General features: G+C 65.0%; 3 protein-coding genes across 7 annotated transcripts; all 3 read left to right on the forward strand.

The window, feature by feature from the left end:
• The first annotated feature begins 1,019 nt into the window (after positions 1–1,019).
• On the forward strand, positions 1,020–10,873 carry EFNA3 (ephrin A3). Of its 2 annotated transcripts, XM_051641110.1 has the most exons (5): positions 1,020–1,209; positions 8,897–9,186; positions 9,670–9,735; positions 9,968–10,045; positions 10,180–10,873. In XM_051641110.1, the coding sequence occupies exons 1-5, from the start codon at positions 1,091–1,093 to the stop codon at positions 10,299–10,301; spliced, it is 675 nt and encodes a 224-aa protein (XP_051497070.1). In that variant the 5' UTR covers positions 1,020–1,090; the 3' UTR covers positions 10,302–10,873. The 2 variants fall into 2 exon arrangements, with proteins under 2 accessions (XP_051497070.1, XP_051497071.1); XM_051641111.1 differs by lacking the exon at positions 9,968–10,045.
• Positions 10,874–15,097: 4,224 nt separating this feature from the next.
• EFNA1 (ephrin A1) lies at positions 15,098–18,310 on the forward strand. Of its 2 annotated transcripts, XM_051641113.1 has the most exons (5): positions 15,098–15,210; positions 16,601–16,896; positions 16,977–17,042; positions 17,295–17,345; positions 17,495–18,310. In XM_051641113.1, the coding sequence occupies exons 1-5, from the start codon at positions 15,110–15,112 to the stop codon at positions 17,608–17,610; spliced, it is 630 nt and encodes a 209-aa protein (XP_051497073.1). In that variant the 5' UTR covers positions 15,098–15,109; the 3' UTR covers positions 17,611–18,310. The 2 variants fall into 2 exon arrangements, with proteins under 2 accessions (XP_051497073.1, XP_051497074.1); XM_051641114.1 differs by lacking the exon at positions 17,295–17,345.
• Positions 18,311–19,282: 972 nt separating this feature from the next.
• Positions 19,283–21,657, forward strand: SLC50A1 (solute carrier family 50 member 1). 3 transcript variants are annotated; one of them, XM_051641108.1, is made up of 6 exons: positions 19,283–19,394; positions 19,906–19,983; positions 20,078–20,201; positions 20,277–20,438; positions 20,520–20,639; positions 21,160–21,657. In XM_051641108.1, exons 1-6 carry the CDS (start codon positions 19,327–19,329, stop codon positions 21,259–21,261), a joined length of 654 nt encoding a protein of 217 aa, XP_051497068.1. In that variant the 5' UTR covers positions 19,283–19,326; the 3' UTR covers positions 21,262–21,657. The 3 variants fall into 3 exon arrangements, with proteins under 3 accessions (XP_051497068.1, XP_051497069.1, XP_051497067.1); XM_051641109.1 differs by having other exon boundaries at positions 19,365–19,448; XM_051641107.1 differs by lacking the exon at positions 19,283–19,394 and having other exon boundaries at positions 19,750–19,983.
• Positions 21,658–22,215: the final 558 nt, after the last annotated feature.

Below are 22,215 nucleotides of genomic sequence, written 5' to 3' on the forward strand. Positions count from 1 at the left end.
GGCAGTGTGTGAATTCGGCACTGCTGGAGCAGGGGCCGTCGGGCCGGTGCCAAGTGCGCGCTTGGCTGCGCTCCTGCATGGAGCTGCCGGTGAAGCCGCGTGCTCGTGTGCGCACACGCGTGCTGGGGCGTGGAACACCTGGCACAGGGGAACACCGGGCGGAGCTGCATGGCAACTCAACAGGGATTTGCCAAGGAGGGGTGGCTGGAGCTGGCACCCAGCTCAGTTCCTTCCCACCAGCCCCACGGTGGCCCCTGGACATGGTCCCTGGACACCTCTGCCCCACGGACCCTTCGAGGGACACCAGGCAGGGAGGAGGGACAAGCAGGGGACTGTCCCCGTGGGTGGGTGCTCAGCAGCAGGCTCCTGGGGCAGGATGGGATGGGCAGGAGAGTTTGGCACTGGGGCTTTGTTCTGCTGCCAACACCCAGGCTGCCCTGACATGCTGGCCACTGTGCCAGTGGCGAGGGGCTGGGTGCCCACCCTCCTGTATCCCCAGGGCAGCCAAACTCCTCTGCAAACACACGTGACCCCCATGGTGCTGGCACCCGCACTGTGAGGACCCTCGGGGGCCCTGAGCCCCCACCCATGGCTCTGCAGGTCACAGAGACCCCCAGGGGCTGGTGCCACAAGCCCCAGCACTCCTACTCAGGGAGACCCCAGTGTCAGTGGGACTCGGCCCCGATTATCCCATCCACAGGGGTCCCGGCGAGACCCTAATATCAGTGGGATCCCAAGCTGGTGCCCCCACCCACGGGGGTCCCGGTGAGACCCCAAATGTCAGTGGGACCTGGTCCCATTGCCCCCACCTACGGGGATCCCGGTGAGACCTCAAGCCCAGTGGCACTTGATCCAGGTGGGACCCGGCCTCTGGGCCCCCACCCGCGAGTCCTGCTGCCCGGTGCCGCTGCCAGTATCGCTGCTCCTGCCGGTGCAGGCGGGCCCGGGGCGGCGGCGGGCGCGCGCGCGGGGGCGCGGCGACGGCGGGAGCGCGCGGGGCGGAGCTGAGCGCCGGGGGCGCGGGGCGCGGGCGGCTCCGGCTCGGTTCTCCGTTCCCCGGGATCGCGGCAGGATCCGCGGCGGCGGCAGGATGGCTGCTCGGCTGCCCGCGCTCCTGCCCCTGCTCCCGCTGCTGCTGCTGCCGGGCCGAGGGCCACCGGGGGCCCTGGGCAACCGGCACGCCGTGCACTGGAACAGCTCCAACCTGCAGTGAGTGCAGGGCGGGGAGGGCGGGGGGACCGCCGGTACCGGCACCGGGAGACGGAGGGGGGTGTCCCCGGGGCCAGGCGGGGCGGGGGGCGTCGCCGGGAAGGACGCGGCGGGGGCGCGCCGGGGATCGCGCTGAAGGATGCGCGCGGCGGCGGCGGCTGGGGGTGGGGGGGTGTGTGCAAGGCTACAGTGGGGGGGATGGGGGCGACACCGGGTCGGGGCCGCGCGCGGCGGGACTGCGGGCACCCCGGTGCCAGTGCGCTGCCCCTCCCGGCCCCGCACCCCGCAACCTGCCCGCGGAGGCAGGGGCTGCTCCGGGGAGCAGGGGGCGGCCGGTCCGACCCCACCTGCGGCGTCGGGGCCCCGGGGACGCGCTGACTGGCGGGGTGCGGGCACAGGCGGGGTCGGAGCTCGGCGTATCGCGGTGGGGGCGCGGGTGGGTCGGTGGCACTGGGGGCCGAGCCCATCCCTCCCCGACGACGCTGACCCGCCCCGAGGCGGGCACCGGGGAGCCGCGGGAAGGGCACGGCCAGGCTCCCCCAGTGCGGCGCGTCAGGGAGGAGGTCTCGCTGCGCCGTCTCCGCCGCCGAACCCTCCCTCCGTCCGTCTGGGCGCGGGAGCGACACCGGCGGCGCGGCGGCGGGGAGGGGGGCCCGACGGGTGCCCACCCCCCGCCCCCTGCTTCGGCGGGCAGTGGTGCCATCCCTGGAAGAGGGGCCGAGTGCTCCCGGGGGGCTTGCGGGACCGATGGGGGTTTGCAAGCAGAGCTGTAGGAATTGACGTCGCGGGAGCAGAGACGCCAGAGCCCGGGTGGTCGGCGGCCACGGACCTGCCGCACCTCCCTCACGCACCGGAGGGGGGCTGCGCCCTGCCCTTGTCCACCCAGGGGCTGCACGGGGTGCACAGCATCCCCCTTTGGGGCTGGCACGGCCGCGCCAGGGGGGCCCGCATATCGCGCAGGCTTTGGGGTGGTGTCAGGCACAGCCAGGCTGGGCTCCTTTCTGAGACCAGGGAGCTTGCAGGTTTATGGGGTCCCTGGACCCTACCACGGGAATGGGGGCCCTCAGTCTGCTGCCATCGCCCATCTCCCCTTCCCTCGCCAACACTCAGGGGTGTGGTGAGGGTGCCCGCCCAGCCGGAGCATCCCTGGTTCCCATCGGTGTCGGGGCTCTCCCGGGCTCCCCCCACCCTGTGCCCCTTTGTGTGGGGAGGGGGCGTCCTCCAGCAGCTCTGTCCCCTCCCATTGCAATTGTGTTGCCAGGCGGAAGCCCGGGCCCCATAAATCGTGCGTGAGCGCGACATGCCGAGGCGCAGCACAATGGCGAGGCGCTGAGCTCGGGCGTCCCCCTGTGCTGTGGACCCCCAGCTAGACCTTGCTAGCCTTGTCCCTGCATCATGACATTGCCGACACCTCGGGGGGAGGGACCCTCCTGGACCCTTACCCTCGCCCCGCTGATGGGCCATATCTCCCCACCCGGTGGCCTGCAGCCAGTGCTGTGACCCGAGGGCTGGTGTGGAGGGGGTGCCGGGTGCCAACCTGGGGGCGTCGCAGCCACCCCCTGCACCTGCTGCGCACGCGTCTCTGGTGCGGCCGCCAGCGTCCGGCCCCGGGCACAGGCGGCGCAGTGGGGAGGGGGCGGCTGCGGCAGAGACGTGTCCCAGGGACTCCGAAGCACGGATATTTATTGTTAGGCAGTGCGGCAGCTCGGCCGCAATTACAGCCGCGCGGCAAAGTGTCTGGATTAGATAAATTATGGGGGGAATTAGGCTCCCTGGGCTGCAGCCTGCGAATCCCAGCAACCCCGCTGCAAGCAGAGCAATAAACAAGCCCAGCGCGGCCCTGCAGGGCTCTCAGGAGAGTGGGGGGAGTGTCGGCAGGCTCAGCTGAAGGCCCCCCCTCGGGGGCTGCGCCAGGCACCCCAGAAATTTATTACATCTCCTGCCGCGTTGCCACGGGCATCCTTGCAGCTTCCCTGGGCGAGGGCAGCACCACAGAGCCCACCCACAGCCCCTGGGAGCCTGGCAGTGGCTCAGCCCCCTTGGGCACATGGCTGTGCTCCTCTGGTCCTGTGGCCACCACAGCCGAGGGCTGGTGGTGCCAGGGGGCTGGGAGGGCCACGGGGCAGGCAGGGTTCAGGGGGGCTAAGGGCAAGGCCTAGGGGAGGTGTGAAGGCGGGATCTGAGGTTAGGGGCAGTGATTACCTGCTCCCCCCCTGCCAGGTTGTGGGTCTGGCTGCATTTCCTGTCTGTCTGTCTCTGCAGGTGGCAGCCAGCAAGCCCCAGGGGCACAGGGTGATCCTTGGCCTCCACTCCCAAGTCCTGCTGGGAACAGGCGTGGTGGCACAGAACAAAGGTGTGAGTCGGCCACATCCCACTCAGCACTGGCACTGGGGGAGTGTTGCATCCCTGGGGTGCACCCCCCAGACTGGGGGCTCCCCAGGGGTGTCCCCAGCCAAGCCAGGCCCTGATGTGTGGGATGGCACCTCCCTGCTGGGTGTACTGGATGTCAAGATGGAGAAAGTGATTTGTCCCTGTGCATGGGTACAGGCATAGCCAAACTCCCCCAAATCCTGCTACAGCCCCTCCAAGCCGGCAATTGGGTGAGCCCCTGGCTCCTGCGTGGGGACTGAGGGTGCTGGTGGCTGAGGCCTCAGTGCACCTGGTGCCATGAGGGGGTGGCTGTGGGACGGGGGTACACAGGGCACTGGGGCCCAGGCAGGTGGGTGGGAACCCACCTGCACCCAGGGAGGGCCCAGCATTGCATGCACCCCCTCACCCCCCCAGTGCTGCTGCCACGCTCACATCTTCAAGGCAGCTTTTATCCAGCTGCCTTGGTGTTCCAGACGGCAGGAGCTGGAGCTCTGGACAGCCCCAGTGTGGAGCTGCCTCTCCCAGAGGAGAGGAGCCGCATCCCTGCTCTGAGCTGAGGGGGCTGGGGGGACCAGGACTCCTGTGTCCTTGGCAGCTGCTTGACTCCAATACCAGGGCTGTGCCCAGGCAGGTCCTTCCATAGCGTCTACTGGCACGCTTGGGGCTGGTGACAGTGCTGGCAGGAGGAACACCCTTGCCCTCATCCCAGGGCATCCACCAGGAGGCGTTGTGGGGCGCAGGGCAGTTGTTCCCAAGTGAGGCAATTCTCCACCTTGCTGTGGGGTGTGTCACACTGTGGGGCTGGAGTTGGGGAAGGTGTTGATTACCTCTCAGTGGTTAATTACCCAGCCCCTCATGTCTCTGGGTGGGCTGAGGAACTCTGCCACCCCCCGCCCCACAGATGTGCCCCCTAGCCTGGTCCCTGTGGGATGCAGAGCCCCCAGCTGCCCATGGATGCCATCAGGGGTGCTGGTGGGTGCTGGGGCCTGGGGACAGAGGGTGCTGTGCCCTCAGAATTGCCACACTGGTGGCACCAAGCCTTATCAGCACAGCCTGGGTTCCCCTGGGAGAAGGGGCCATGGCACTGGGGTGTGGGGGCTGCCCTTGGGTGCAGCAGGGCCAGGGCCACCTGCTCCTGCCCAGGCTGGTAATTGAGTCACTGGTTGCAGATTGATGCTTTAATTAAAGCCCAATTAGAAAACTCATTGATCTTGTTAGCAAAGCAGGGAGGTACCAGCTTTAGCGGGGATTAAAGGGATTGCATGGCCGCAGATCAGGACGAGGGGGTGTGTGGAGGGCACCTGTGGGGCGGTGCTGGGTGTCCCGAGGTGCTCGGGGGGGGGGGGGGGGGGGGTTGCGCCCCATGGTCCCTTCACCGCCATGTCCTCAGAGAGCATCCCCTGTCTCCCCAGGAGCCCCGATCCCCCCCATCAGGGAGGTGGCTCCGGGGACGCCATGTGCTGGCGATGCCTCACGCTGACACCTCGCGGCTGCGCCAGGCGAGAGTGAGGGCAGGACGCGAGGGGGGGGGCCCTGCCGTGCTGTCCTGCCACCCCTGTGCGTGGGCCGCGGTGCGGGTGCTGTCTGCCGTGCCGCTGCGTGTGTGCGTGGCTGTCTGGGCACCGGGGCTGTGCAGTGCTGCCTGCCTGGGGCGACTGACAGGATCGGGGCGCCACACTGAGCCGACCCCTCCCTGGCGGTGGGCACGGCTGGGCATTCTGTCTGTCCCTCTGCCCATCGGGATGGATGGGGGCGGCCATCGACGTGCCTTCACCTCTGGCTGTTGTGCGGGGTGACTGGAAGGGGACCGTGTAAATCGATGGCACTTATTTGTTCCCCGGCTGATCGATGGGCCCTGGCTGTGTCGAAAGGGTGAAGCTGCTGGAGCCAAACAAAGAAGGGTCCAGCTGGGCTGGGGGAGGGGGTCTGGCCTGGCCTCCAGTGCTGGGGGCACCATGCCATCACCCACATTGGGGGACACCCTGCATTGCCGCTATCCTCACCGCTGCCACCGCTAGCAAGGGGTGCTGAGCCCAGCAGGGATGAGCTGCGCAGCTCGGGGGTCCGGGCAGGGGCCTGGTCCCCCCTGTGCTGCTGCTGTCGGGGCTGGGCGTGCTGCAGTGCACCAGGCGCTGCCGAGCAGAGTCCGAGCAAGCGTGCAGTGCCCAGCCCGGATCCGTCGTCTATGGCAGCAGATGGGAGTGGGGCAGCCGCCTGGCTCACACCGGTGCTGCCACTTGCCGGGTAGCTGGGGTCCCGCCGGTGCGGGGCTGGTGCACACCGAGCTCGGGCTGTGCTTGGGATGGTTCTGCCAGGGCACATCCAGGTTCTGCCAGGGGACATCCATTTGCCCAGTGCCGACAGGCTGCCGGGAGGTACCACTGCCTTCCAAAGCCCTGCTCTAAAAATGCAGTCGTGCAGAAGTGATGCTGCCCATTCCATTCCTGCGCTTAACCCTTCGGGCACTGCCAGAGCCTGTTGTGCCCCCCCTGGCATGGTGCACGACAGTGGCCAGGGGTCTGTCCTGACCCAGGTCACCTGTCCCTGGGGCTTCCCAACAGCTGCAGGGGCTGGTAGGGACCAGGCAGTCACTACCTTGGGGGGAGGTAGGTGGCCAAGACCCTTGTACCCAGTGTCTGCGCCCATCTTCCTGCTGCTGGGGCTGGGCAGGATGGTGCTGCAGGCAGAGCTCAGGGTGCCTGGGCCTTGGCATTGGGGCTGCTGGGATTTGGGGATATCTGGTGGGGGCTGCTCTGCACCCACAGGACTGGGATCCCAGTGCAGGAACTGAGCATGATGGGGATGCAGCATTGTGGCTGAGGCTGCTCCCGGAGCCCCATGGATGTGCCCAGGGCCATGGTGGCCCTGCCTGTTTCAGACTGGTCTCCAGTCTAGTAGGGTTGCTCCAATGCCTGCAAGCTCGTGACACATGCTGGCAGCCAGTGATATCTGTGGGACTCACCTTCTGGGATCACCAGCATTGCAGTGTTGGTGTGTCCCAGCCCAACGGGGACCTTGGTGCCCCATGGGGCATCACTCGTTAGTGAGGTGTTTACCAGAAGCCACACTTCTTAATGAGCCCCCAACACAAGTCCCAAGGGGGTGCCTGTGCCTTAGCCCTGGGTGCTACAGAGGAAGGGGGAGTTCCCTAGCACAGCAGGAGACTCGGAGTTTGGGGCAGGGACACGGGGAACATGGTTCCTGCATCACTCACTCCCCAGGTGCAGCCCCAGCCTGGCTGCACTGAGCACCAGCTGCAGCGCCTGCTCCGGTGTGGGGCAGTCAGCTCAGGGTAAGCTGGTGTCCCAGCCCTGCGTCCCATGTGGAGTTAATTGCAATTTTCTCCTCGGGGCCATTTCTTTAATAACAAGCCTTTTTCTCTCTCCCCTTCCCACCACATCAAAGGGGAAAGATGAAAGGTCCCGGCACCCTGTGGAGCAAGGGTGGCTGCCTCAGCACCTTGAGTTGCCCGGTGAGTGCCGGGCTGGTCCAGGGAATAGCGGCTGCGCCGTGAGGGAGGTGCCGCGTGGGGCTGCCCCACAGGTGTTGAGACCCAATTCAGCCCCCCATGGCCCTGGTGCTGGCGGCAGCCCCCGCAGGGCTCCTTGAGTCCCCCTTTGCTGGCAGACACCAGGTCCCCATTTCGTTCCTTCTAGGGTGCTTTGTGACAAGGTGCTGCCTGGGCTTCCCAAACCACACCTGGGGCAGTTGTGCAAGGTGGGCAGCCCTGTTGGGGGGGCTCTGGAAGCTGGCTCTGGGAGGGAGCAGTGGGACCCACTGTGGGGTGAGGGGACCCTGAGTGCTGGGCCAGGGTCCTGTGGACCTCGGTTTGCCCTGACAGGAGGGGAAAGGGGCGCCAAGCTGGGCGATGCACCTCACTGCAGCCACAAGTGCCAAATGCTGCGGTCACGTCCCAAAGGAGCCGGGTGAGGGGACTCCCCCCAACACAGCAGGGTGCAGGGTCATGCCTGCACGGTGTGGGGGTCACCGCTGCTGAGCTGTGAGTTGGAGCAAGTCCTGGCTGAGGTTTGGTGCCGCCACAGCAGCTCGGTACAGAGCCAGCGCCTCGCTGCGCCGGCTCCTCATTAATTGGCAGGAGCAGCGGGTCAGCGCGGCGGCGAGGATTACAGCGGCCGGGATTTCCATCGGGCACGGATTAGGAGCCAGCGGAGCCTCTCCCGAGTGGATCTGAGGGGATTGCCGCTCCTAATCAATGTAAATGAGGCTCCCCCAGGGCCACCCTTTACAGCATTAACGAACTAACGGGATTAGCCAGAGCAGGGTGAGAAATCCTCTCCCTGAGCCATGGCGCGTGGCGAGGCCGGGGCCGTGGTGGGAACCATGGTGGGCCGGCTCCAGGCTGCCAGAGCTGCTGAGATGCCAGGGCTGAACGAGGAAGACCAGAGGGTGCATCCCACAAGGTCTCTGGTGCCTTTGGGATCCTTTGGCTGTGTCTGTCTGCCCCTCCTTGAAGCCACTGGCACATTCCCAGCAGGACCCAGCAGTGCTGTTTGTGCACCTGTAGGCATCCCGCCTGGACATGTGGCACCCGCAGCACCCATCTGTGACAGCGTCCCTCCCATCCCATCACCAAGACAACAACATTTCACTGTAGGTCTGTGGGGCCGAGGTTGTGCCAGGGTCAGAGTCACAGAATCATGGAATGGTCTGGTTTTGGAAGGGACCTTAAAGATCCTCCAGTCCCACCCCCCTGCCATGGGCAGGGACAGCTGCCACTAGACCAGGTTGCTACAAGCCCCATCAAACCTGGTCTTGGACACTTCCAGGGATGGAGCAGCCACATCTTCTCTGGGCAGCCTGGGCCAGTGTCTCACCACCCTCACAGCCAATAATTTATTCCTAAAATCTCACCTCAATCTCCCCTCTTTCAGTTTAAAACCCTTCCCCTTCTTCCCATCCCTCTGGACCCTTGTCCAAAGTCCCTCCTCAGCTTTCCTGCAGCCCATTCAGGGACTGGAAGGTGCTCTAAGATCTCCCTGGAGCCTTCTCCTCTCCAGACTGGACACCCCCAACTCAGCCTGTCTCTAGAGCAGGAGTGCTCCAGGCCTCACATCATCTCCATGGCCTCCTCTGAACTTGCTGAGTTGGGGTTGTTCAGCCTGGAGAAGAGAAGGTCCTGGCATGCTGGGGGGCTCCAGATGGAGGTTGAGCAGGGGGATACTGCTGTCCCCCCAGGGTCCTTGCTCTGTGAACTGTCCATTCTCCACTGTCCAGGACTCTTTTGAGCAGGGAGTTAGTGTTTGGAAAGGTGCAGGGGGTGTCCCTGACCCCTCCATCTCCCCCCTTTCCCTTGCAGCCTGCGGCGAGAGGGCTACACGGTGCAGGTGAACGTCAACGACTACCTGGACATCTACTGCCCACACTACAATGCCTCAGTGCCGGAGCACCGGCTGGAGCAGTACGTGCTCTACATGGTGAACGCAGAGGGCTACCGCACCTGCAACACCAGCCAGGGCTTCAAGCGCTGGGAGTGCAACCGGCCCCACGCGCCCCACAGCCCCATCAAGTTCTCGGAGAAGTTCCAGCGCTACAGCGCCTTCTCGCTGGGCTACGAATTCCGCGCTGGGCAGGAGTACTACTACATCTGTACGTGGGGCACCCGGCAGGGATCACCACTCAGCCCCGGCTGGGTCCCCCTGCACCCTCCCAGCTGGGTGGCTGCAGCCTCCCCTCAGAAGTGGGCACCCTGACCTCGGGGGTAGGGGATGGAAAGTTGGGGTGGGGAGGGTTGGGGGCACAGAGAGGGGGTTGTGATGCAGGGTTGAGGTGGGGGCATAGGGGAAGATGGGGGCATGGAGGAGGATGGTGGGAAAAGACAGGAATGCAGGATCAGGGTTCAGGGGTGTTGATACAGGATTAGGGTGCTGGGGGGGTGCTGATATAGGATTGGGGTGCTGATTCAGGATCAGGGTTCCGGGTGCAGGACGGGGCTGCTGCTGCGTCCCCCATTCCAAAGCGCAGCTCTAGGCAGGGCCAGATCTCAGCATACCCAGGGGCCACCGAGCCTCTGGGTGCCTGGGACTGGGGTCACCCTCTCAGGAGCCCACTCAGCCCACTTTTCCCTTGCAGCCACGCCGACACACAACCACCGCCGGGCCTGCCTCAAGATGAAGGTGTTCGTGTGCTGCACCTCCAGTAAGTACCCCCAGTTCCCCCAAGCAGCTGTGGGCGAGCGGGGGGCGGCGTGGTCTCCGGCGGGTATCCTGTTCCTCTGGGGTCCCCCATCGCTCCAAGGTGCCCCATCCCTCCCAGTTCCCTTGTCCCTCCCAGTTCCCCCCTCCATCCAGGGTTCCCCATCCCTCCCAGGGGGGTGCAGCACAAGGCAGCCAGGGAGAGTGACCCCGTCCCCTCTCTCCCCCTCTTGCAGCATCGCACTCCGGGGAGAAGCTGGTGCCCACCCTGCCCCAGTTCACCCTGCGGCCCGAGGTGAAGATCGAGGACCTGGGTGAGTCAGGCAGAGCCCCCCCGGCCCCAAAGCGCCGCGTCTCCCCCGCCGCCGCCCATGGGGCTGCCCCAGCCATGGGGTGGGGGGTTCAGGGTCTCCCCGCTGACCCCTCACCCTCTTATTCTCCCCCCCAGAAAACTTCAACCCAGAGATGCCCAAGCTGGAGAAGAGCATCAGTGGCACCAGCCCCAAGCGGGAACACTTGCCCTTGGCTGTGGCTGCAGCGCTCTTCCTCATGACACTGCTGGCCTCCTAGCTCCTGGTGCCGGCGGGGGGACCCTCTGACCTGCCCCCCAACATGAGAGCCGGCAGGGACCCACCATGGGACCACCCAGCCCCTTCACATCACCGCTCCCCTGCCCAGAGAGCCGCCTCATCCTGGCTGGGACCCACTGATGGCTGCAGCCACCTTTGCGGGGACGCGGCTCAGCTGACACCATCCTGCCCGAGTCCCACCCTGGGGCTGGGGGGCAGCACTGGACTGGAGAGCCTGGTGAGGGCAGGGACCCCCCAGGGCCGGCAGCCTGTACATACCCATCTAGAGATCTATACATACTGTACAGAGAGCGACTATATAGAAATATCTATACTGTACCATAGGCAGCGGCACCAGCCCCGGGCTGGCTTGTACATAGTCAAACGTGTTGGATTTTCCTCGTCTTCTGTGAAGACCCGACCTATGCAAACGCACAGACACTTTTTGGGGAAAACAAAACAAAACAAAACAAAAAACAAACTCAACCTTTTTTTCAAGTGCTTTGGCTGGTGATTTTCATATTCTGCTCTTAGTCTATAAAAAAAAAACCAAAAAAAACAATAAAAGGATAAAAAAAACACCAGCCCCTGTCACAGTGACGTGCAGCGGTCCCAGTTGGCTGTCGGCCAGCCCAGCTCTCCGGTGCAGTGGGCTCTGGTGAGGGTGGCAAGTGCCTGGTGCCGACCTTCCCTGTGCTGCCCACCTCCTCGAGCACAACAGCTGCAACCATGGGCTTGCTGCTGCTGGCAGGGAGGGCCATCGGGGGGGTGCAGGATGTTCCCCACCAGCTCTACTCCCTGTTGACCCCAGGCACCAGCACAGAGCACCCAGCAGGGACGTGGTGGTGCACTCAGGACGGCGCGGCAGGGACCAGTGCCTGCAGGTAAGGGTGGTGCAGGGCTGTGGGCAGGACCCTCGTTGCATGTCCCCAGGGTCCCTGGGAGGTGGTGGCTGCAGCAGCCTGGGCAGGAGCATGCATAGGGGAGCCATTCTCACCATCCTTCCCACCGTCATTGCCTTCCTCACCCTCCTCTCCCTCCTCACCAGCTGGCCCCCGGCTGTGGGCCATCACCCCAGTGTGCCCCGGGGCGCTGTGGGAATCCCTGCATTGCCCCCACTGGCGCGTCTGGCTCTGCTGGGCATGCCAGCTCCTGCCAGCTCCTGCCGGTGTCGGGGGGACCTGGCAACATGCCTGTCTGTGCAGCAGCTCCAGCAGGATGGGGGGGAAGCCCTCAGCTCCCCCCAGTCTGCCCTTGGTAAAGCCAGAGGGGAGTGGGCTGTGCCCAGGGACCCACTGTGGATTGAGTTACATCTGAAAGGTGTCACTGCGGAGCAGGAGGGTGCCCCCAGCCCCATGGCCAGCACCCCACAGACCCGTGGGTGCAGGGGAGCAGCTGTGCGGGTCCTGATCCTGCATCCCGCAGGCTGGAGGGTGACAATGCCCGAAGGTGGGGGGCAGCCACTCTCCCCACGAGGCAGTGTGGGACCGGGGGGGCTGCAGCCCCCATCCCAGTGGGTAGTGACTGGCCTGAGTTGGGAGATCCCCCCCAGCCGTCATGGTGGTGCAGCCACTCTCTCTCCAGCCCGGCAGCAGCAGGGCGGTGGCTCGGCGTCCCGCCGGCCCAGGCTTGTCTGCGTGCGGGAAGAGCCGGCAAACCCGTCAGACGAGTCCTGAGCGCTCCCGGAAGGCACCGGGCCCCCCGCGTCCCCCCTGCGCTCCCGCGGGCCTGGCCCAGTGTGGGGCCGGGGACCCTGCCCTGGACCCCGTCCCCCACGGCCTCGGGGTGTTGCTCTGCGCCCCGGGCTGGGTGGCCGTGGTGTGGCTAGGGTGGCCTCACCCAACGCTGCTGAGGGTTGTGTCACCCCAACACAGGGTCTTGGGGCCTGGCTACAGCCCCTGTCCCTGCACGTGGCTGTGGCAATGGCATGTGGCCAGCTGGGCTGGGTAGCCCAGCAAGGCCCTGTTGGCCAGTGCATGGTGGGGGAGCTGGGGCTTGGGTCAGCCACCCTGGCACAGCATGGCACAGCCAGATCTGCTTGTCGAATCCCTCCTGCCACTCGCCTCGACCTTGGCACCACTTCCTGTCATGTGTTTGGCACTGCTGCCAGCTTGACAGGGACCGGCCACCCAGCCCTGCTCTGCTCCATGCCCTCTGGCAGGCAGCAGGGTAGCATGCTGGAGGCAGCCAGCAGCAATCAGGAGACTCCTGGGGTGCTGGTCTGGGGGGTCCCCAAGCCCTGCTGCCCGTAAAGACAGTGAGGAGCCCTTGCTAGGACCCCAGTGCTGAGGTTTGGGTGTCCCTGGGTGTTCCAGAGCCACAGTGGCAGGTCTGGCCCTGGGCACGGGGTGTGCCTGGACCTGCTGTGCAGCAGAAGACTCCACATGGCCCTGTGGCAGTGCCCATCCTTCACAGCAGGGCTGGCTGCATCCTGTGTTCTGGCCAAATGTGTGAGTGCCCGGCGTGGCCAGCCTGGGGATGTGGCCCTGCCCTGGCCACACACAGCCTGGCACCGGGCCGTGCCTACCTGCCGGGCAGCACGCAGCTGGAGCCACACATCACCATGAACTTCGCTCCCGGCCGCGGACTGGATGGTCCTCATCCTCCCCCGGCCAGTGACGTCAGCCCAGGCCAGGGCTGGGGTGCACCTGGGTGTCCTCAGCCGAGAAACCATAAATAGTTGTCACGAGCTCGACAGCCTCTGCCCAGCCCCACCTGCCCTGTGCTGCTCTGCTGCGAGTGTTTACGGTGCTAAACAGCTTCACCTTTGCCCTGTGAACCAGAGCTGGGGCCCTGCCTGCACGGGCACCAAATCCATCCCACACCCGGGGCAGTCCCCAGCCACACACACGCCAGGTGGCCTGGCCATGACCATGTGCACAGGCACCTCTGGCACCCTCAGTGCTGCTGTGGGCAGGTGTGCACCTCAATGCTCACCCCATCCCTGCTGCTGCTCATTCCCCACCTTCAAGCCCTGGGTGATTCAGCATGAGGTGGTAACAGGGCACCCTCCAGACCCAGCTTGTCCCTTGGGCTGTCCTCAGCAGGGGACACGTGCTTATCCTTCCTCCCCAGGCCAACCACCGCTCCTGGCACTGCCCTTTTGCTGTGGGTCAGGCAGGGCAGCAATGCTGGGACCTGGCCAGGTCACCATGGTCCCAGTCCCATCCCTGTCCTTGTGCACTGGTGGCCCTGCCCTGGGGCTGGGGACAACAGCAAAGGGGTGCGGGGGAGCCCCTCAGCACTGGGTATCATGTGCCATTCCCACAGGATGGATCCAGTGTGGTGCTCTCGGAGGCTCACCAGCCCTCAGGGCTTGCACCAGCCCTGCCAGGGGGACAACCTCAGGTGCTGGGCATTGCCAGGGCCTGCACGGTGCTCCCATCACCACTCCCTGCCTCAGTTTCCCCAAGGACCCAGCACAGGCTGTAGCAGGGGCAGCACCGGGGTGATGCCAGGACCCTGGGGAGGGGGCGGATGCGGTGCTGACCCTCTCCCACTACTGCCCAGCTGTGCCCATCCCTGTGGCACGTGTGTGCCACACTTTGGCTCTCCCATCCCAGAGGGGTTCCTGGGAGGTTCCCCGATACAAGCCACAACAGCGCTGGTTCCCCAGGAGCAGGAGGCCTTGCACAGTCATTACGGCGCTGGGGATGATGTCAGACCTGGCCGCAACCAGGGAGGATGAAAGGGAAGGAGTGGGTCCCTGTCCCGTGGGAGCCAAGGGTGGGAAGAGAGGCCAGGACTTGGGGCAGACATGGGGGATGCCGGGAGGATGTGGGGCACCAGCCTCACAGCCTGAGAGCCCTGTGGGATCCCTCGGTTGCTGCAGCCAACGCTGGCTCTCGGTGGCTCTCCGGTTACCAGCACGGTGCCAGTGCCTGGCCGAGCCCCCCAGCGTGCCGGGGGGGGAGCGCTCCTCGCACGGCTGCCGCGGCGGGCATGCAACATTACCCACAATCAATGGATCATTATGGAATAAACAAGAGGAAAAGTTGTTTTGCAAATGCGGCTGAGCTATCGCTTCACAACACAGCAAGAGTGTCACTGTGCTGAGCTCAGCCAGGATGGATCCGTGTTGGCGAGTGGTGAGATCAGAGAGCCGGCCATCGTGCACCCACAGCCCCCCACCCTGCACCGGGGGGGTGAAGGGGAAGATGTCAAAATATAGAGCAAAGAGAAGGGGAAGCGAGGTGGGGGACACGTGTGGGGTCACTCCAGTGCTGGAGCAAAGCCCTAGCAGAGCAGAAGCATCTGATAAGGGTAGGGGAGGATTGGATGGGAGGGCTGCCCCTGCCACCCCCAGCCCTCCCGCTCCCTGGTGCCCTCTTGGCAGCCCCTGCAGCCCCCTAGGCCCTGCTTTCCCAAGGTCTTCTCCTTCCGATAAGGGGGCTCCCTTGTCGAGGGCTGGGAGGGGGACAGGCCTGCAGGGTCCCTGCCCCCCGCTGGACCCCACCGCGGGCCGTTGCCCCCCTGGCGAGGAGGTGACAGTCACAGCTCGAACCCTTTGCCCCGAGTCCCCGGGGACTCAAACCCCCTCCCGCTGGGAACCCCACCCCCATGGTGCTTCAGCGCGGGGTGGTTCTCCCCCGGCCCACGCAGGACCACGGGGGACGGGCTTCCCCTGCCCCCCACCGCGGAGCGCACCCCGGTGTGTAAGGCCAGCTCCCCCCGCGCTGCCCGTGTTGTTGTTGTGTCTCGGCCCCGGTGCGCAGGGCGGGGCGGGCGGCGGGCGGGGCTCTGGCGGGGCCGTACTTAAGGCAGGGGCCGGGCGCGGTCCTCCCCAGCGGAGAGCGCCCCGCGGAGCGCATGGAGCGGTGGTGGGAGCGCCTGGCCCTGCTGGGGCTCGCCCTGTGCTGGGCGGCCGCGGCCGAGCGACACACGGTCTTCTGGAATAGCTCCAACCCCCGGTGAGTGCCGCCCCCAGCCCCCCGGCATCAGCCGCCCCGAGGGCACGGACGGCGCCGCTCCCCGTCAGCCTTTGTCCGGGGCCGGAGTCTTCGAGGGGCTGGGGTGGGGGCGGGCCGAGCCTGGGGGGGAGGGGGTGAGCTCGGTGTTTAACCGAGCACCGGCTGCGGCGGGATTCAAGCCCGACGGGGCCAGTGAGGGGGGGGCAACTGGGCCAGTGCTGAGTCTCGGCGGGGCCGTCCTGGGGCTCGGTGCGGCAGGTCCAGGTGCGGGCTGGGAAGGGGAGGACCGGGGGGGCCTTTCCGTTCCCAGGGCCGAGCGGGAGCGGGGCCTCTTCCTTCCCCGCGGGGGTGGCTCGGCGCCAGCCCCGGCGCCGGGGCACAGGGAAGAGTGTTGACAAACACGGGGCTGGCCGCGGCTCCTGCTGCCCGGGCAGGATACAAGGGGGGGTGGCCGGGGGTGGCGAGCAGGACCCGCTACCCCCGACCCTCTCTGGCTGAACCCAGGCACCCGCCTCCGGGACGGGCAGTGCTGGGGATGTGACCACATCCCAGGCATCGGTCCCTCGGGCTGTAGGGGTGCCCCCACTCATTGATCTCTCTGGTTGTAGGGGTGCTCCCCCGCCAAGGTACCAGACTCCCCAGATCGTAGGATTATACCTTAGACTTTAGGGGTGCCCCCACACTAGGTATCAGCCTCTTAAGCTGTTTTTGTAGCGTCCCCCTGCCCTGAGCCATGACCCCCTAAGCTGTAAGGGTCCCCCCACGCAGACACTAGTCCCCTTAAGTTTTAGTGGTGCCCCTCCCTGGGTCCTGTACCCCTAGCCCTGGAGAGAGGTCCCTAGGACCCCTGCCCAGCTTGTAGGGCTGCCCCTCCCCGAGGGTGACCAGCATCTGCAGGGTTTTGAGGCTGGTCCCGGTGGGTGGCCATGCCTTCCTGAGCTACTGTGGGGAGGGGACCTCACCGAGGCCCCTGGCCAGCCGCCAGTCCGTCCCCCTCCCCCCGGGTGAGGTGTGGGGAGCAGCAGGCGCTGGAGCCAGGCCGGCTGCCCCACGGGCGAGAGCTGCCGACGCCTCTTGGGACGGGCAGGGTGTGCGTCCTGGCGGGTCCCATCCCTGCTCCCCAGTGCGGCGGCCACGGGGAAGCCCTGTGAAAGGTGAGGAGGAGGGCTTTTCTTCTCAAAACCAGCCTGAGCGCTGCCAGGCTCTGCATAGGGAAGGGCAGACCAAGGGTTGTCCTGTCTGGGGCTCTGAGGAGCTGCTGTGGGCAGGACACTGCTCTCCCTGGGCCTTGTTAATTGGTGTGGGGGATCTAGGGGTGTGAGGGAAGCAGGGCACACAACATCTGCCACCTCTTCCCTGGGAGCTGACCTGCATCTCCCTCTTGCCACAGGTTCATGTGGAGCGACTACACAGTGGAGGTGCGCCTCAACGACTACCTGGACATCATCTGCCCGCACTACGAGGAGGGGAGCGTGGACCCCCACACCATGGAGCGCTACACACTCTACCTTGTGGAGCTCGAGGAGTTCCAGGCCTGCAAGCCCAGCTCCAAGGAGCAGATCCGCTGGGAGTGCAACAAGCCCAGCGCCTTGCATGGCCCAGAGAAGTTTTCTGAGAAATTCCAGCGCTTCACCCCCTTCACCCTGGGCAAGGAGTTCAAGGAGGGGCACAGCTACTACTACATCTGTGAGTGCCAGGGGGGCTGTGAGGGGCTGGGGTGCCTGCCACTTTGCCCCCTCACCCCTAACCCACATCCTCCGTTGCAGCCAAGCCCATCCACCACCACGGTGAAGCGTGCCTGAAGCTGAAAGTCATGGTGGCTGGCAAAGGCAGTGAGTATTGCCAGGGCCCCCCTGTGCCCTCCCCCTTTCCCATCGGTGCCCGGCTCGGCCTTTCCTGAGCTGAGTCATGGCCAGGCCATGGCCCCTGGCCAGCTTTGGGGTGTGAGAGGCCTGTGGCTTGGCTGGGAAGGTGCTGGTGCCTGAGGGGTTGGGGGTGGGGGTTATGGGGTGGGTGGTCTACAGTGGAACCTGGTTGTGAGGGTCTGGGGGCTGCCCTTCACCCCCCTGACCCTGTGTTTGCAGCTCCGGCACCGCCTGTCCCTGCCTCCACCCAGAAGGGGAGGATCCAGGCAGGTAGGTCGGTGGCTGCGGATGGGTCCGGGTGGCTGTGGGGCTGGGAGGAGCACCAGGGGACAATGCAGAGCAGGGCTGGTGGCAGCCCCTGCACGGGGTGATTTGCTGCTGGCTCTAGGGGGATGCTCATAGCTCCTCTGTCCTCACAGATGATGCAGCAGCCCACGTGCTGAGGAGTGTGGGGCAGAACTCGGCCATGAGGGGCAGCAGCCCCTTCACCTTCATCAGCCTCCTCCTGCCCCTCCTGGTGCCACAGGGGCTGTGACCTCCTCACCATGCCCAGATGGAGCCAGCTGGGATGTTCAGGACCCCCGTGGTCCTCATGGGATTGCCAGCCCCTGCACACATCTGGACGAGGAAAGGATTTGTCAGTATTACAGGGCTGGAGGGCCTGAAGCGGAGCTGAGCAGTTGCAGCCCTGGGGTGCCCAGGCACCCCCTGCCTGTGCAGGCAGGATCCTGGGAGCTGGAACAGGAGCCAGGACTGGAGGGGCTGCATCCCTGGACTGGAGGGGAGTGTGGGGCTGGCACCCCTGCCCTGGTTCTGAGCTTGCCCATGGATGCCCTGCAGGGTTTGTGCTGCTGTGGGCTCAGACTGTGATGTGTCCTGCAGGCAGGGACACAGTGCTGGTTTTGTGGCCAGCTGGATGCCACCGGCAGCACCGTGGGACCCAGGTCCCTTGTCACAGACTCTGGGAGCCTGGACATGCTCCAGATGCCTGGCAGCCAGTGGAGCGGGGCTCTAGGAAGCCCCCTCTTCTCCATCCTTGACCCCATCGCACGTGGTGGCAGGGACAGCTGCCCCCACCCTGGACCCTTGCCCCTTTGCCTGGTGCTGGAGGGGCACCCGCCCCCCAGCAGCCCTCTGTGGGGGGCACTTGGCTTGTCCCCCTTTGTACAGCTTTGTACAGCTTTCTAACATGGGAGTTTTTATACGATTGTGTTGAATAAATAACCAAAACCACACTGAGCACCTGGGGCTGGGGGGAATGAAGGACGTATCAGCTCCCACACATTATGAGGCTGGGATCTCTCAGTCCTGCCTGGCCTTGGAATGGACTGGCCTGTGCAGGAATGGCCTATGCCAGGCATTTGTGCTGGTTAATTAATTAATTGGGTGGTGTTTGCATAGGGCTTTGAAGTGGAAAAGTGCCACAGCAGGGCTGGTGCTATCAGTTGTTGTTATCTGGTGACACAAAGCCTTCCCAGGGCCTAGGAGGTTAGGTTTTTTTTTTCCCCCTCCCCCCAGCACTGGCATGAGCTTCCAGGCCTGGGACAGTGTTCCTGATAGGGCAGACCTAGTGGGTGATGAGGGGGAGGCTGAGGTGTGACCAGAGCCCCCGGGGCAGGTCAAAGGAGGAGGTGTGACCTAGAACATCAGAGGGGTCCCTGGAGACATGTGGCCCTGGGTATGAGGAATTTGGGGATATGGAGATGTGGGATCACAGGGTTGTGAGATCACTGAGGTGCAGGATCTTTTGGGCCTGGGATCACAGGGAATTGGGATCACAGGCGTGTGGGATCTGGGGTGTGAGGAGACCCTTGGGGTGCAGGGTCCTGAGAAGGTAGAATCTCAAGGAATGGGGATCTTGGGACACGTGAACCCTGAGGTGTGAGACGCTGGGGCTGCAGCGTCCTGGGGAGGTGGGGTTGCAGGGACAGGGGGTCCCTGGAATTTGGAGCCCCAGGGCTGTGGGACCCCGGGTTTGCATGCCATGGGGAGGTTAGCTCCCTGCACTGGGGGGGGACACAGGACACCGTGGGGGGGGTCTCCCTCCGCTCTGGGGCGGTGCCCCACGGGGACGCTCCCTGCCCATCGCGGTGGGGTCGGGGCTGCTCGGCCGAGGCGACGGGGCGTCTCGCTGGTTGCCCGCCCGGTTCCCGCCCCCGCCCGGTGTGCGGCCGGTCCCGCCCCGGTAGTGCGTCCTGCCCCGCCCCGCCCCGCTGGCGCTGCCGCCGGTGCCCGGTGCCGCGAACCGGCGATGGCCCCGCTGCCGCTGCTCGCCGCCGCCTGCCTGGCCGGATCCCTCGCCATGTTCGGGACCGGCTTGTGAGCCCCGGGCAGCGGCGGCACCGCGGGGGAGGCACCGGGGGCGGGAGCGGGGTGCGCAGGCGGGGGGTGCAATGGGGAGGGCACCAGGGGCAGTTCGGGGGTGCAGTGTGGGCCATGGGGGGGTTGTTCTGTGCCATGGGGAGAGCACCAGGGCCATTGGGGGCTGGTGCAGAAGGTTTGGGGGTGAAATGGAGACGGCACTGGATCCAGTCCAGTGGGTGCAGTGGGGGGGGAATTGAGGGGTGCAGTGTGGCAGGCACCAGGACTGATTTGGCAGGGCTGGGGGGGACAAACCTGAAGGCAAAGGACACCAAGGAATGGGGGGGGGGGGGGCGGGGCCTGTCTGGGGACGCAGAGGGGCTACTGTGGGTGTAGGGGCTGGAGGAGGAATGGTCACAACTGGGCTGAAAGCATTTCAGGGTGCACATTCTGGGATCGTTCTTGCTGACTGCAGTTACTGTAGCCACCCCAGGGCTGCAGACCACCCAGCAGGCTGCTCCCCCTCTAGGTCCGACCTGCGCCAGATGTTGGCAACCAAGAGCGTGGAGAACATCCAGTTCCTGCCTTTCCTCACCACCGATGTCAAGTACAGTGGGATCAAGCCCTGGGGGAGTCACGTGCAGGGGGAGGGGGGGGTTACATGGTAGTGGGGTGCAGCACCAGTGCTGTTTTCCCTGCAGCAACCTGAGCTGGCTGGGCTACGGCTGCCTGAAGCAGGACTGGACCCTCATCACTGTCAACACCATCGGGGCGGCCCTGCAGACCCTCTTTGTCCTGGTCTACCTCTACTACAGTCCTGACAAGGTGGGGACCAGCCCAGCTGGATCAGTGGAGGATCTGGGGGGGCCTCACTCTGACCACCCTCCCCTCTCACCCCAGCGCCCCGTGCTGCTGCGGAGCCTGATGCTCCTGGCCGTGCTGGTTGCTGGTTATGGCTACTTCACCCTCCTGATCCCTGACATGGGGACACGTCTGGGGCACCTGGGGCTCTTCTGCAGTGTCTTCACCATCAGCATGTACCTCTCTCCGCTGGCTGACTTGGTACGTGGGGCTGAGCAGCATCTGTGGGGGTGGCCAGGGGGGCTGTCCAGCCTGGGACCAGCCTGACGCTCATCTCTGCAGGCCAAGATCGTGCGGAGCAAGTCGACACGCTGCCTGTCCTTCCCCCTGACCGTCACCACCTTCCTGGCCTCCACCAGCTGGACACTCTATGGCCTGCAGCTCCACGACCCCTACATCACGGTGGGTTGGGGTGGCAGGGCCGGAGATGCTCTCCTGTTCCATCCCATCCATCCTTATCCCATCCCATCCATCTCCATCCCTTCCTATCTCATCCATCCCATCGCTTCCTATCCCACCCCATCCCATTCCATCCTGTCCATCCCATCTCATCCCACCCCACCCCATTCTTTCCTGCCTCATCCTAGTCCATGTTATCCCATCCCATTCCCATCCCATTTTGCCTCATCCCTTCCTGCATCATCCCATTCCATTCTGCCCCATCTTATCCCACCACATCCATCCCCACCCCATCCCACCCCACCCCTGCGGGGTTCAGCTGGGTGCCTGGCACTGGGCCGGGCCCTGTCCACTGTCGCGTGTGTCACACAGCAGAGCCCGTGACTAGACTCAACGAGATGAGTATTGATTTTAATTAATTAGATGGGATCAGGCCAATAAATCTCCCCTGGCAACACGAGGAGGGGGGGTGTGGCAGTGGGGGAGGGCAGCAGCAGATCCTCTCCCCACTGTCCTCCTGCAGGTCCCCAACGTGCCAGGGATCATCACCAGTGTCCTGCGGTTCTGGCTCTTCTGGCAGTACCCAGCAGGGCCAGACAGGCCCCACCGACCCCTCCATGCCTGAGGGGACCTCCCAAGGAAGAAGCTCATATGTTCATGGACTGATGAAGGAGCCCCCCACACCCCCCCCGTGCCAGTCTGCTCCAGTGTGAACTGGTCCCAGTTGCCACTGTCTCCATCGGCCCAGGGCCACCTACTCCTGGCAGGTTTGGGGCTCCAGGAGGGCACCTCCTGCCTCTGCCACCACATCCCTCCAGCCCTTAGGCCTTTGGTGATGGTGGGTTTGGGCTCAGCAATACCCTGGGGTGCCAGGAGCCCCCCACCCCACTCCCCAGGCACCCCTGGATGGTCTTCCACACCCACAGCTCTGCTCCAGTGCTGGGCTGGGGCTGCTGGGCAGCCCTGCAGCTCTTTTTCTACCATTTTAAGTGCCTTTTAATAAATTAGAGCGTTTCCAGTGCCTGTTTGTTGTCTCCTCCCTCCTGGTGTGCTGACTAGAGAGGCCAGAGTGGCTTTTGACCCCACTTTGTCCCCAGGATTGTCGGGAGCTCATCCTGGCACCCCTTGGGTTCTGGCAAGCATCGTCTGGCAGCAAGGAAGGAGCAGCCCCAGCCCTGGGATGGCTGCAGGCATGGAGGCATCTTGGGGACACTGAGGGTGCTGCTGGAACCCCCCTGAGCACCAGCGAAGGGACACTGGTCACACTGGGGCAAGCAAACTCTGGTCTGCAGCTTTGCCACAGGGCATCACTACCGGCCGTGAGGCGAACTTGTGACCAATTAAAATCCTCAGATCACAGATCAGGTGGCTGTTGGCATTGCCCCAACTCAATTAGCAAATTAACAATGATCTAGAATGAAGCTATCGGGTAAGCACATCAGCAGAGGGACAGCAGCGTGGTGAGGTGACAATGTTACACACCAGGCACTGGACCCTGCGTGGCGTCCCGTGGCAGGGCACGGGCAGGGCCCCCAGCCCGGGTGATGCAGCCCGGATGGAGGGAGTGGTGACTCTGCTG

The sequence above is a fragment of the Apus apus genome, chromosome 27 (assembly GCF_020740795.1).
Source record: "Apus apus isolate bApuApu2 chromosome 27, bApuApu2.pri.cur, whole genome shotgun sequence".
Lineage (NCBI taxonomy): Eukaryota > Metazoa > Chordata > Aves > Apodiformes > Apodidae > Apus > Apus apus.

Coding starts and splice junctions, on each gene's coding strand:
- EFNA1 (XM_051641113.1), top strand. CDS start 15,110: ATGGAGCGGTGGTGGGAGCGCCTGGCCCTGCTGGGGCTCGCCCTGTGC. Junction 16,897..16,976: donor GCACAGCTACTACTACATCT/GTGAGTGCCAGG, acceptor CCTCCGTTGCAG/CCAAGCCCATCCACCACCAC. Junction 17,346..17,494: donor GAAGGGGAGGATCCAGGCAG/GTAGGTCGGTGG, acceptor CTGTCCTCACAG/ATGATGCAGCAGCCCACGTG.
- SLC50A1 (XM_051641107.1), top strand. CDS start 19,787: ATGGTCACAACTGGGCTGAAAGCATTTCAGGGTGCACATTCTGGGATC. Junction 19,984..20,077: donor TTCCTCACCACCGATGTCAA/GTACAGTGGGAT, acceptor TTTTCCCTGCAG/CAACCTGAGCTGGCTGGGCT. Junction 20,202..20,276: donor TCTACTACAGTCCTGACAAG/GTGGGGACCAGC, acceptor CTCTCACCCCAG/CGCCCCGTGCTGCTGCGGAG.
- EFNA3 (XM_051641110.1), top strand. CDS start 1,091: ATGGCTGCTCGGCTGCCCGCGCTCCTGCCCCTGCTCCCGCTGCTGCTG. Junction 1,210..8,896: donor TGGAACAGCTCCAACCTGCA/GTGAGTGCAGGG, acceptor TTTCCCTTGCAG/CCTGCGGCGAGAGGGCTACA. Junction 10,046..10,179: donor GGTGAAGATCGAGGACCTGG/GTGAGTCAGGCA, acceptor TCTCCCCCCCAG/AAAACTTCAACCCAGAGATG.